General features: G+C 43.6%; 1 protein-coding gene across 1 annotated transcript in view; it reads left to right on the forward strand.

The window, feature by feature from the left end:
• The window catches only part of IL17RD (interleukin 17 receptor D), a 161,162-nt gene extending 148,826 nt beyond the window's left edge, over positions 1 to 12,336 (forward strand). The window contains exons 2-3 of the mRNA XM_086936854.1: positions 11,030 to 11,087; positions 12,099 to 12,336. Of these exons, the coding sequence (XP_086792980.1) occupies positions 11,030 to 11,087; positions 12,099 to 12,232 (192 nt within the window). The 3' untranslated portion in view covers positions 12,233 to 12,336. The remainder of the gene's footprint in view (positions 1 to 11,029; positions 11,088 to 12,098) is intronic.
• The last annotated feature ends 2,327 nt before the right edge of the window (positions 12,337 to 14,663 follow it).

A 14,663-nucleotide genomic window follows, 5' to 3' on the forward strand; every position in this document is an offset into this window, starting at 1 on the left:
GCCTATCCGCCCGCTTCTCTGCGAGTGATAGTTCTTTGTTACCCTCTGGAGCAGCCTTGGGGAAATAATCATCCAAAGTTCTGTTTAATATACTCCCAGATTTATCCGAGCCCGTAGTGGCAGCAGTAACAGCAGCAGTAGCCATCAAACTGTTTGGGGATAATAATGGGTGTAAGAGTGATTGTACTTACACAGGACTTTGGCCAGGACCTCGGGCCCAGCCCAGCCTCTTCCGGCCTCTGAGGGCCACAGAGGGCCCGCCCTTTGCCCGGGCTTCGACCCAGGCGTCCCGCTCGCGTCCCGCGTTGCGGGCAGAGTCCCGCTTTGTAGCACCGCCTGGCGCTGGGTGATGATGCGCTCCTATGCGCGATAGCGGTGCCCCCTGGGAAGGCTAGTTCCTTCTACCTGCGGCGCTGTTGTTGCTCGTGTCCCGGCAGGGAGGAACCAGCAGGTGGAAGCAGCCAGGCACGTGTGCGTCCCAAATTGCAGGCAGTCGGTCAGTTACCTCGGGCAAGCGTCCACGGACCCGTCCTTGCCTTGTCAGCAGTTCGCCCCTCTGGTCGGGCGGAGTCCCGCTTTGTAGCGCCGCCTGGCGCTGGGTGATGACGCGCTCCTATGCGCGATAGCGGTGCCCCCTGGGAAGGCTAGTTCCTTCTACCTGCGGCGCTGTTGTTGCTCGCGTCCCGGCAGGGAGGAACCAGCAGGTGGAAGCAGCCAGGCACGTGTGCGTCCCAAATTGCAGGCAGTCGGTCAGTTGTGCTCATGACGGAGCGGTTCCGTCATGGCCCGCTCGGCGTGCCTGCGCGGCGCGAATTTCGCGCCTGCGCGGCTCGAATTTCGCGCCTGCGCTGGAAATTCCATTGAGCGGGCGGGGCCATGACGGAACCGCTCCGTCATGAGCACAGCTCACCGCGGCTCGTGACGGAGCGGCTCCGTCATGAGCATGCGAGCGCCGCTCGGCCCCCTTAGCGCTGCGGCGGAATTCCCGCCGCAGCCAAGGGGTTAAGCAACTGTTTGCCTAATTTACAGATGAGCCTAACAGTACCAACACGTGGGAGACTGTCATAAGTGTCGGTGCCAAGCTCCGGAAATCACCGGCTCAAATTAAGCTCTGCATGCAGCTTATGTTTGTTACTGGATAAATTGTATTTCTCGTCTGTAGGTCTTCAGTACTTGTTGAAAGCAAACCACGCCAAGAAATCCACGTTTGGCAAACAAAAGCCCTATCTGTCTGTAACCGCATATAATGCCTGTTGGTTCTGGTTCTTCGGTGTTTTCAGGACATAGTAATTAGTATCTTTTATGAAGCTGGTATGGATCGTCCTGGCTGTGGGTGGTGTTTGAAATCTGTAACTAACTCCAGATGGATGAACAGGCTGTCTGGTGTTCCAAACCCTGCTCCCTTCTCCTCCTGGGCCCGTCACTTTTAAGCTGCCACTGTGGGATCACACAGTGGAAATAATTCCAAAGTTTAAGCACACTTCCTAAGTTTTGCTTCCATTTCAGATCAATCGTCCTCTTTGTAGGTCCCTGCCCAAGCAGGGCTGAAGCACGTTGGCTTATAGGCCACTTACTGTGGCTTGTTTACCTTACCAGCCAACCTCCCTTTCAGTGGTTTGACCAGGGATAGTCGGCAAAATACGAATACAAGTAGGTTCTAGCAAAGCGTCTCCCTTTGATTGCATGGGGAGGTCACGCTGTGACCTGAACAAGCTGGCACCGGAAGTAGTGTAATACCCGCATACTCTTGTTGAACTTTGGCCGGGTATTTGGCGCCATTTACCTCGGGTCATACCTGTCTTTTGGGTCTTCAAAGCTAGTACAAAACTATGTAGCAGTCAACTAGAATCCCATATTTACTGTCTTAGAACGTACTACTTACAAAAGACTTCTTATTATGAGTGTTTGGGGGGGGGGAGGGCTCTGTTTGAGGAATCAGTGCTAACGCAGTGTAAGCAACACGTGGCCGCCTCTGAGGCAGCTGCAGAATAGACGTTGTAAACACACACACTGAATGCGAGGATCATAATCAGGGCTGTTTGCCCAATAATTAAAGTATAATCTTCCCGTGGAGTACTTCCTGCTGTTAAGGAACCAGATGGGCAGCTGGCAGAGGTACCCCCAGTTCACATTTTATGGTTATCCGCGAGAAAAGGCCAAGATAGCCCCCTCCTCGCACCCCCACCCAACCAGTCTTTGCAGCTCGCACCCGCCCGCTCTTTTGTGTTCTTCAAACATAATCAGTGACTTTTAAAATCCAAATTACCGGCCTTCCCTTTAACAGCGCACTTTAACGCTTTACAAGCCTTCGCCAAGCAGCAGCGTTTCCGCAAGAATTTCTCACGCCCTGTGCCAACAGTGTTGGCTGTGACGCCTTTGTTATGGAGGGTGCATTATTGGGAACAGTACCCTTAACTGTAAATCCCAGTCTAGACTTTTCCTATGATCTGCGGTCTCTCCAGACTCGCACGTTCTAACCTTTTTAGGCAGGTGGCGATAATTATGCGTTAAAAAGTGGATCTTGCATTGTGTTTCTTTGCCAAGAATTTATTTTGCAACTGGCCATTTTTGAGTTTGCTTTGTGCTAATAGGTGAATTAACGCCACTTTGTGTATACATCGGTTTAAGGGGCAGACATAGTACTCCATTAATATACCGAATTACAATAATCTAGAACAGAAAAATATCGATACATTTATCATTTGTTAAAAATGATTTTAAAACTAAAAATGACTCCTTAAACCCTCCTTAAATACTGAAAACTTCAAATAAGTTTTCAGAAGTGGAGAATCCCCCTTTATCCAGCCTAGTCGCAAGATAAACATACACACTTTTTCACGTGACTCTGGAAAAATAAATGCAACTCAGCACCTGCAGTCATCAAGCAACACAAAGTTTGTTGAAAAAAAAGCATATTCTAGGACCACCTTTTGGTCTTAAGTAAAAAAAATGTTGCTTATTTTCATTTATATTGTCTAGCTTTGCGTTGAGGACTCCTTATGCCTCAAGATTTATCTGACTGCTAATGGCCCTTTACCTCATTTTAGACCCTCCCCTGTGGCTTGGGCCTATAACCCTGGAAAAGAGCCTTTAAAACCACGCAATCCTGAGCAGCAGGCTGTAGTAGAGGTCGGTCCATATGTGAAATGCATAGTGTAATTTAAGGACGGAGTTATGTTGTTCCAGAATTGACTCTGCTACTATTCACATTAATACAATTTAAACCTCTTTAAATAAGTAACAAATATGTATGATATTTTAATCCATAGTCTGTCAATTCCTTCTTGGTGTGGTATTGACGTATAAAGCGATTTAACATCAATGGTGCATAGTACATTGTTCTCTCATGCTGGTAAAGTAATACTGCCAATTTTGTTTAACCCCCTTCGCTGCTGGCCCGTTTCCGCCGCTGTGCGGTAAACAAACGAACAGGGCGGGCCGTGACGAACCCCAGCCGTCATCAGCACACGAGCACCGCGGAGTGTGACGGCTGGGGTTCGTCACCAGCATACAAGGGGTTAAAAAATCTATGGTGTCTTTCAAAAAAGATTTCATCTTTAGTACACATGGTTGTAGATATCTATCTAGAAACTTCCCTACTAGTTCGTGGATGCTTCCTCGTGTTGAAACGATGGGGCGATAAGGTGGTCTTAATGCATCCTTATGGATTTTGGGTACCATATAGAAGGTTGGGCTAATCGGATTACTTTGTATCAAAAATTTCTTAGCTCTTGCATTAATGGTACCCTTGTTTTCCGCTTTTTGAATGATCTCAACCAGAATTGCTTTGATTTTCATGGTAGGATTTGAATCTAGTTTTATATAGGTGTTGTCGTCCTGTAAGTGATCATTTACTGGTTGAAGATAATATGTAGTATTCATAAGCACTAGGGCTCCCCCTTATCTGCCTTCTGGCAGATTATGGTGGAGTTGTTCGAAATTGATTGCAATATACCAAATTCTTTGGATGTGACATTTTTAATTGGACTTCTTTTCTGGAAATTAAGTGCAGATAGATCCAGTTTCACCATTTGTTCGAAAAAATCTAAAGTCTTGTGGCTCACTGGGGCCATGAAAGTGCTGCTGGGCTTAACCAAGAAGTCCCTTTTTGTATTGTTTGTAGTTGAGTTTCGGTAAGTTGGACATCTGATATATTAATCACCAGCTCTTTCAATGAGTCCCTTTCTTTTTGTCCTTTTTTGCCGTTACATTCCTCGTTTGTGGTGGACCTTTCTTTTTTTGTTTTTCTTTTTCCCCGCCAGGGTCGTCCCTTTCATCTTGGCCTACCTCTAAAAAAGAAGAGGAGGAGGCTGCAGGTGTAACGCTTGTAGTTGGCTTTACTTGCCTTTGGATAATAGTGGCTCTCTTGGTTCTTCCTGTTTCAGTAGTGTCCTTGTCAGATGATGGTTTATCTGTATTCATTGTGTACGGTCGGTTTTGTCTTCTTTTCGCGTAGATGTCCGCCCACGTATATACCTCCCCTTACTTGTAATCAATGGAATTTCTTCAATATTTTCTGATCTTTCTTTCGTTGACCTCCTGGGTGTGTTTCTGTAACTGGTTGTTGATATCTTCCAATGTTTTTGAAAGTCCTTCTGGGGTCATTGCTTTGTCTAATTCTGTTTTCACCGTCCTGATTTCTTGTTCTAGTTCTTCTAAAATGTTGGATAGTTCCTCTATCAACAAGATCAAATTCAGGGAACACTTGTTTAATATCGCGTACCGTTTGTCTGTGAATTTTTGGGTATTCTTGCAAAGGGATGGTTTTAAGGATATTCTCAGTCCCCGCGGGAATTTTGAGCTTTGTGATGCCATATCATTGTACTTGCATGGAGTCGCTGATTGATTTGTTTCCTGGACAGATAAAGAAGTTGTCTTTTGTGTTGTTCTTTGGTGCGCGTGGTTGTAAATTCGTTGGAATCCTCTTGAATTAAAGCATATATCCTGGTAAACTCCTCAGTGGCAAAGGCGAATGTTTCCGCTCTTGACTCCGTAAGGTCCGTAATCTCCTCGTGTTGCATTGTTAGCTCAATGCGTGCTCCGACCGTTGAGCAGGTTCAACATGAAAATTCAAAAGGGGTTTTGGTTGTGCACTGCTGGGTTTCAATGTGATTCACTAGTTTACCGTGCTCCTGACAATCATCTCCCGCTCAGATGTACCACAATTGTAGAGCTCAACATCCTCCTGTCTTAACTACATGTTTTTAGGTCTCGCCTCGATTCGCTTTTTAGGCCAAAAATGTGCACGCATTGCAATGCTTTCAATGGCAACGCTTGCACGTTTGGCGATTACCTTGCGGGAGCGCGCTTTGGCGACATCTGTTTGTAATAAACTTGCAAACAGATGGTGCCCCTACTCACTCCCGCAAGGGAAACGCTGTGTGTGCTCTCGGCCGCACTCACCCACCCCACTGCATGCACGAGTACTGTTTCACTTTCGCGGCCCGCGGCCGCGCTTGTGTTTCAGCGCTTGTTAATATGACAACGAGGTGCTCATTCACCTTCCTTTATTTGTATCTTTGTGTATAACCAGAATCATTTCAATTCCTTTTATCTTTCGTATGTAAAGACATAGAGTTTATAAAGTCCTCTCTCATTATCAAGTATGCTTAGCTGTATTGTCTATGACGTCATTAACTATTAGTCTTATTGTATATTTTTTTTATATGACGGCCTAGCCTACTTACACTTCTGTTGTTCCCAGCTGTGATGCTTATGAAAACATAGTCCATTTTCACTTTCTGTTCTTTTTCTATCGTACGTGCTGGCCTGGTCCTCTTTTGGCTTCTGATATATGTGTAGCTTTATTGTCAATGACGTTCTAGTCCTCAGTCAGCTTATATTTTACATTATTGCATATGACAACATAGTGCAATTTCAACTTCGTACCCCTTTGTACTATGTCACAGGCGTGTACAGACGTCTTTTAAATGATTGCGTATGAACATTTGTTCCTCTTGAAAGTTCAAGTTTTCTTATCCTTGTTGTATATAACGTCATTGCCCTCTTTCAACTTCTGTTTTATTTGTATTGTAGTTTTAATTAAGCTAGTATGTGTATTATCTTCTTAAAATGACGACTAACTCACATTATAATTTATTTATCCCCTACGTATAAATTACTACGCAGTGACAAAGCCTGTCCGCTATCTTTTTACCCTTATTAAAATCTAATTAAAAACAATAAAAGTTTCTTGGCTACATATTTCTTCTGGTTCTGGCCTCACAAAGTGCGTCACAGAAAAGGTTGCATTGCTGTGAACAGTAACATGGGGTAGATTAAAAATCAAAGTTTCGGGAACGTTAAAACAGATTGTCGTTAATATGTGGACGATGCCGTCGGGGAGCTCATTAATGCACTCACTTATGCAAGCATCTGATGCAAATAAAACACACCCCTGTTTTTAAAGACAATAAACCCGCCGCGTGGAGCCCCTCGGAGGGGCTGCGGCTCTTGGAAGTTATGTTATGTTATAAAACTTATAGAGCGCTCAGCTGCCGCAGCAAAGTGGCGTCCCGGCGCTATATTGGACAAAATAACACAACCAGAGGAAGAAATCAGACAGAGCAAAGATTAGAGTAATGGGAACAGAAAAGTTTTGATAGCTCTTCGGAAAGACAGTAGGTCCGGTATGGCACGGATGTCAACGGGTAATGTGTTCCAGAGGCTCGCTGCCAGAACGCCAAAGGAGCGACCACCCACTCTGGCCTTCCTGAAGCGAGGAACTCAGGCCAGAAATTGACCCGTCGAACGTAGTACTCTAGCAGGGGTGTAGTAGGTAATTGCCTGTGCAAGAATGGGAGGTGATGAGGCCTTTAGAATCTTAAAGGCCAGGCACAGAGCTTTGAACTTAATCCTCTGTCCGACGGGCAGCCAATGAAGATCATATATGGTGCGTCTGACAGAACAGAATTTGGGCAGGCCTACCAGCATTCTGGCGGCCGCATTTTGCACACGCTGGAGGCGTGTTAGTTCAGCTTGGTTAACGCCCAAAAGAAGCGAGCTGGCGTAATCCAACCTAGAGAGTACTGTAGCTTGGACAATGAGTTGTCTTGTAGGATCAAACCTAATGCGAAGGAAGTCTCCTTCGCATTAGGTTTGGGCGGTTCTCGTAGCCCTCCATCTGGACAATAAGTGGACAAACCTCGTCTGGGTGTTAATGTTTTTCCTCAGCTGAGGGTTTTTCCTTGGTATGTCTCAGATGTTTTCTTGGACCCAGACTGTAATAACAAACTGCGGTGTTTAGAAGGATGTCATTGCTCGTTTTCGTTACCCCCTTTCTGACTCTGCCCCGTACCATGTCTTAAGGAAACAAGCATTGGCATAGCCAATAGGTCTCGCCTTTGGGACCTTATAAGTGTTTAGTCATGCAACAGTTGATGTTGTTGCACCAAGGATATTGTGATGCATACCTAAACACTTATAAGGCCCCAAAGGCGAGACCTATTGGCTATGCCAATGCTTCTTTTGTCTGGTTTGACAGAGCAGGTGTCTTCAGACATATTGTTACCAGTTATTTAAAATAGGTGAAGTATCAATCTCTTTCTTCATGCTATTGGCTTTTTGGTTCCTTCTGCCTTCTATGGGGTGAGTTCATGCATTGTAATGCACAAGTGACTATTTTACATCTGTGAAAAAGTCAAGAATCACACATTTCTATATCTCATCTTTGGTAAGTTCTAAAAAAGTCCTTTTTTGTTGCATGTTTGTTTATACTTCAGTAGCTTTAGCTATATAATGTCTTTGACATTATCACCACCAACTCCATCAATAACCCCTTTGGTACCACCATTAACTCCTCCACAGCATGTGTATGTGCCTTTGCTTACATGAAAGCCAGACTTGTAGTGTTTGCCAAATTCTGTTGTAATGATACATTAACTCGTTTTTGCAATGAATGTATTGCCCCTTGTTTGTATTCTTTATTGTAGTATTTTTTTAAATCACTTTCTGGTTAGGCTCTGGCATGGTTGTGTTTTTTGGGGTTTTGGGGTCCAGATTTGATGCTGGCCCTCGCTCCCTCCATCTTGATGGGGCAGGTGAGTTTGCTTTGTGATGTGCAACTTGTAGACGGGTCATGACCCCCTAGTCAATTGGAATAGTTGATGCCATGGGTGCCTGGCGGCCGCTCAACCATGACTCCTTTAAGATCTGTGGTTAGGAGATACCGTGCATTCGTTTCTCCTAAAAATTATGGTATGTACATATTGTAAACAAGATGGATAATTAACGCAGGAATGTAGTCAACTTGTCTCTATCACATTAGAGGAAACTTGTTGGGGGGGGGGAGGAGATTGGAATCCCTGGGTGGGTGATGTGGATAGGTCTCGGTACAGTAAGGGGCCCGGAAGAGCAACACTGGGAGTATTTAAATGTGGAAACAGCACACAAGGGAGAGAGCACATGAAGCTGCACAGAATGTCTAAGAAAAAGTTGTTTCCTGACTAAGCACTGGAAGGATACAGATCGTCCAATTATAAAGGATGGTTTAAAAAGCTCGGCCTCATTGGAGGACCGAATAAAAAAAACTAGGGAAAGCCGTTAAATAAAAAGCAACCACAGAAAATTGACATGAAAGCCAATCGGTGAGAAGCGCACTAAGTTTTTGGGTATTGTCCACACTAGGAGAGGCCTAAAAATGCAAAAAATAAAAAAAACACTGACCAAGGAAAAAGAAGGTTATTTAAATACACAGTGCAGCAATGAAGGTAGGAACAGGATATCGCTAAGCGAGGAACTACAAATGACTCCTTATGTCCTTGCTTGGAAAGTTGATATAATGCATTGCTTTTATATAGCGTTTGCTGTTTTATAGAAGTGTAGACCAGGTACTGAACTGAACTTGGTGGAGCTGAAGATGTCACAGCCCAGTGGACGTGACCTCCTCAGCCTGGTAAAGTGCCTCAAGGATTTTCCCCTCACTGATAACCTCAGAACTGGGCATGTCACTTTTAAGCCCTCAAGTGTATCACTGATGCCTCGTCACAGGGGGTGGGGGGGTCAAGAGTCTCAGTGACCCCATCCCACTCTGTGACAGCGAGTGACTGCAGCGAACGAGGAGGTGTCAGTCCCAATGCTTTTAGAACTCACTGGCACAGACCTACCATTTCATTGCAAGTCATGCAGCTGTAGTTCTGCCCGTTTACTTATAATTTTGACAAGCACACAAACTCAGTGCAGGAACATTATATCTTAACCTAGAAATTACAAATGTTTTCCCCACACCAGTATGTGGCCCTCACTCCAGCAAATCAGCTAGTGCCTTTGAAGTGCACTTCATGTTTCCCCTCACGGGTGGCATTGGGAATCTCGGAATTCGTGCAGCCTGTATAATAACAGCTGGTTATAGAATAGACACGTTTGATCATTGTTGCAATCCTGTTATCTTCAGTAATTTGAAATGTTTGTTTTTTCCTCTGCGTATTGAGGTAGGGACTTAAAGTTCCGCCCATTCTCCACCCATATTTTTCATTGGCTTTTGTCATTGTCCACTGAAAACTGCAGCTGTTCATTGGTCAAAAAGCTGAGTAGTCCCGCCTTAGTACTGCCTTGTCTCTTTTTGTAGCCTGCCATGGCGACACCCCCTGTTAAGTGTGTTGTTACTCAGGAGTCTTTCATTACAGTTTCCGTACACTGTTTCATTTAATGGTTTTAACATGGCTGCTGTTGCAGGCAGGATACGCTCTCTCGCAACCCTTTATTATTATTTGTTTTACGTAGCACATGGCGCCATGCTTATAGTGGCAACCGTGCCTTTGCTTTATTTGCTGCGCCAAACTCTGCTGCATGTGTTTTTTAATGATTTTTTTTTTAAACTATTTTTTTAATTGCCCCATTCTGCATTTACTTTAATGGCAGCCGCGCCCCTTACCTCAACCGAGCCGAGTCTAAGGAAACGGGCGTGGATGCAAATAAAGTGAATGCGTGGCATGGGGTGCTCTTACAAAAAAAACATTTGTTGGTCCAGTTGAAAACAAATGCTTTTTTTTGTAAAAGCACCCTATATCGTGCTTTCACTTTAGCTACGCCCCTTTCTTTAGACACGGCTCGTCTGAAAGAAGGGGCGCAGCCGACGGTAAAATTAAAGCGCTGCATAGGCGTTTTCAAAAACGTAAATGCAACACCTATTATATTGCAAATGATTGTTTAACCCCTTCGCTGCTCAAGACGAGCTCAGCTCGTCATGAGGCACGGTTGAGCTGTGCTTATGACGAGCTGAGCTCATCCTGAATAAAGGGAACTCTGTGAATCCAGCACGGGGGGTGGGGGGACCGCTAGCAGCCAAGCTGTTAAAGAGGTGTCTTCATCTATTTCTTACTTTCGAGGAGCAGTGGGGTGGTATGTGTACATCAGACACCGACACGGCAACCATTTGTTGAGTGGTTTCGCTAGAGAACCAGTGCAGAATGTTTGGGTGTGCCCCTGTGCCCGGTTTTAGTTGAAGGCACACATTTTTGACTCGCGCACAAGTAACAATTGAATATTTATTTTTTTGTATTTTTATCTTTTGGTGAGCCATGTATTTTAGAACTCATTAGCAACAGTCCGCAATAAGGTTAAACCAATGCATCATTTGTATTGTTAGCGCAGGGCTTTAAGTGGGATGTAAAAAGTGTGTGGGGGGGGTAGTCTTTAAAAGGGGTGTGGCCTTTGTAATTTAGTGCGCGGCTTAAACAATCAAACTAAATATCTGCGCTCCTTTTAGTCTGCCACATCATTGGTATTTTGGTGCAAGATCAAGTAAAACATGAAAAACTTAACAAACTAAATTGCTGATATGGATTACGTTAACTTTGTTTACATTCATTGTTAAGAAATGTGTCCATGTTATTTCCAGTGAAGATAAAAACATTAATACAAGGCTCAATAGGGACTCATTTAAATGTCTGTTTTTAAATGCTAACTGGTCTGAGACCAGGGACCCAGAACACTTAAAGCCCTGGGTTAGCTCCTGTTAAATGATATCTGCTGTTACTCTGCCTGGCATGTAAATCGAATGTTTTGAGTAATTAGTGTTTTCTTCCTACAGGGGGTGCCATTTTTCAGCAAGACCAATGATTTGCCAAACATCACATTTAAATATGACAGTAAGTCTTTCAATTTTTTATTTATTTATTTATTTTTAATGGTATCCGGGTGAAGTAATTGTCCAACAAGGGCTGCACCCTAAATTGGCTAGCAAACGCCATTCCCAAGCTAAGCGGTTCTGTTGGGACGAGTTTCTTCAGGGTTCTCAATGTATGTATTTCTGATTAGTTTAAAACGACCGACGTAGGATGTGTTCTGCATATTGACTTTTTTTTTCTGAGGATCGTATCTATTTTAATTTTTTTGTCCATGCTTTGTTGTGTAGCATTACATTTATTCACCCGCTTACCTCTTCATTTGGATTTACATGCGTTATTGCAGTGCTTTGAGTAGTTAGGAGGCATGGAAAAAAATTAATGTTTGAGGCCAAAGTTGAAGTGCTTTCGCAGGACTGTTGCATCCCTCCCTGTATTATGGTTTCGTATAGTTTTCTCCACGTAAAGGCTAAGTAAATGGAAATTAAAAAATGTCACAAATTTAGGTGTGAACGAGTTGCCAAGGTAGGCCAGAAAAAGACCACAAGGCCTATCATGTACATCTAATTGTTGACCTGATATGGGGGACCGCCGCCTCTAACTTCATCACAACCCTGAAAGTCCTGCTTCTCTGAGGAATGAGCCCCCACATGCCTTACTTACACTCCCAAATATAGACAGGGCTCTATCCATTGATGCAGGGCGCATTAGTCTTGATTATGGGTGGTTTGCTGAGCTTCATATCACACTGATAAAATCCAATCCCACAGTGAGTGAAATTTATGGGGTGCGATACTGGGCTCTCTAGATTTTGGTATGTTTGAACTGAGGGTTTCGATATAATTCCATTTGACAATTTCCAAGTGTGGTAAACCTCACACACCTAGTAGTTTCAATGTCTGCACAAAGGGGTTTTGGTGCAGGAACACCGAATACTGTATCTACTACAGACGGTGGCAGTCATGAAACCACGTTGAGCAGAGTATTGATGGTATTTGGGATTTGTTTGTCATTTTGTTTATTTTAATGTTTCAGACTGTACACCATATCTTAATTCTGCTGGAAAGAATTTGATTGCTGATGTCCTGAATATAACAATTGCTCAATATTCCTGCAATGACCAGGTGGCAGTGACCGTCCTGTGGACAGCCAATACTATTGGTAAGTAATCGAAAGTAAACCTATAAGATACGTTCCTCATACTTCATCATTTTGTGTGGCTGCTTGTGGTCTTGAGGTTGAGCGTCTAGCATTCACTGATTTAAAAGGAAAGATGGTGAATATGTTGTAGAGTTTAAAACGTCCAGGTATACATGCGTTTGTGGTGGCATCCAGTTTGTGAAGCCTTACTAAATCAGTATTATGGGTGAAAAATTACATGAGTATTCCTTTATTGCTTATGAAAGGATTGTTCTTTTTGTTTGAAATTTAGGGGGTATGTGGAGTGTTATTATTATTATTTTTTTTGCTTGGGAAGATTTGCAGGGACCACAGTTCCCCCACAAAGAGCGCGCTGGTGGTGGTGACCGCCACAATGTAGCTGTCTTTTCTGAAAGTGTAGTTCGCTTTGTTGCAACCTTCGAACTTGCTTCCAAATCTATGAGAGGTAAACCATGTTAAGCGCAGCTTGTTCCTCTATCTTTTGCCAGGGCGGGGGTTTTTGCATCCCAAACAGGTATAATTCTCAACCCACCCCCCCTCCTTTTGCCATTGGTCGTGTTGACTTTTTGTTAGCTGTCAAGGAGGGGGAATAAGATAAGGAGCTAGAATTTACATTACTTACTGTAACAGTGAAGACCAGCTGGGATTTAGCAGAAACCAACAAGGATGATTTAGAGTGAGTTTAAAGGGATTTATTTAAGTAATTAGTTCAAACCAGATTATTAGTTTATTAAGTATTCAAATAATCAAGCAATCGATATTTCAAAATAAGGTAAAATAGTACATTGGCGAGAATTACAAATAAAAGGCAGAATTTGCAGCAAGTGTGTTCCATAAAGGAAATTCCCTAGTCTAACGAGGCAGTTTGGGCGTAAATGGCATTTTACTTTAAGCAAAGTAGGATCAGGTGTCTGCTTCAGAAAACCAAATGAAGGTTTCTGATGAGAGAATAGGAATGCATAGGCCTGAAGCCTTAGCACGGAAGCAGTGGAGATTAGCAGAGACTGAAAGGGTCTTCTCAGCTCGAACTCAGCATTTCTAAGATCTGCCTCCTAAATTGAGCAGCAAGGACGCCTCTCTAGTCTAAGGAACACATGCTAATAGAATTCAGTAAAACTCTAGTTGCAACATTGCATCTCCTCCCTACTTTCAGGAACTAATCATTCTCCTCCAAAGGCTGGGAGCAGGTAAGCTCTCCAGTTTCCCACGTCTTTACAGTGGGCTATACACAACTATGTCCTTGGTTTGTTACTTTGAACAGAATCTTGTGGGTCAGACAGATCTTCCCACGAGTTGCGGTTCCTGCCATCTTCTCTCCTCCTCGTAAGAATCTCTCGATCAGTCGCCTGATACATAACAAATGCCTATCGGCTAGTTAACAGAAGGCTTCCGGAAAATTACATCTGCAGTGGTAAGAAACCGATAAACATCTCTTGCAGAACAACTATTTAAATGCTTAAACAGGTCTTTCATTAAACATGAGAGTTAACATAAAAATAATCCATCAGCATTTAAGCTAACATTCATTACAATAGGTTAATTTGTGTTTGCTTATAATGTCGAAGTGTGATTACATAATAAAAAAATTGTATTACATCTGTGTATGTTATTCACCATTGAAGTCAGCATTTTATAGTTAATTTTGTTTTAACTATTAAAATGCTTAATTTCTTTCTCTTTCCAAAGTTTGGGAATGTATGCATATGTGTTCTGGGGTGTAGAAAGAACTGAAAGGGTTGGTTGTTTTAGGTATTGTATTTCCTCCAGGTCAGTGTGGAAAGCCTCAGTTGAAAATTCCTTATCCCACTGCTCAGCATTGTGAACACTTCTGTTGCACAGGATGTTTTCCTGTGTGCACTCAAAACTGAATAAATGCTACTGCCGCTCAAATTCTAACCCAAGGCAACTTAAATGACTACTGGCCAATCACACACATATCATTCCTTGGAAAAACGACAAAGAAAGGCTTTAGATCAGACTTTAGTATTGAGACGGCATCTATCCAATTTGTGGATTTTACCTTTCTTTTGAAAAATAAATGACCCATCCATTTTGATCAGACCTGCTGGATGTCTTGTCTTCTCTCATTGGAGTCACTGATCTACAATTACAGCCCTTTTCAGTCGGGATCAAAGCAGTTCAGATGGAATCAATCAGGGGAATTGTAAATGCACTATTCACCTGTGAGGGTCTCAAGGAGGGGGAGGGGGGGCGGGTAGAGTCTGCAGCACTGTTTAGCCGAAGAGCCAGGTCTTGAGGGTCTTCCTGAAGGTGTTCAGGGAGGGGGCGCGTCTGATCTCTGCTGGTAGCTCGTTCCACCTCTTGGCTGCAATGTGAGAAGGATCTTCCGCCTGTTCTGGCTCTGTGGATGCGCAGGGTTTTGGCCAGTGTGAGGTTGGCAGATCGGAGGTTTCTTTTGGGTACGTGGAAGTTTATTCT

Source organism: Lissotriton vulgaris, chromosome 9 (genome assembly GCF_964263255.1).
Source record: "Lissotriton vulgaris chromosome 9, aLisVul1.2, whole genome shotgun sequence".
In the NCBI taxonomy this organism is placed as follows: domain Eukaryota; kingdom Metazoa; phylum Chordata; class Amphibia; order Caudata; family Salamandridae; genus Lissotriton; species Lissotriton vulgaris.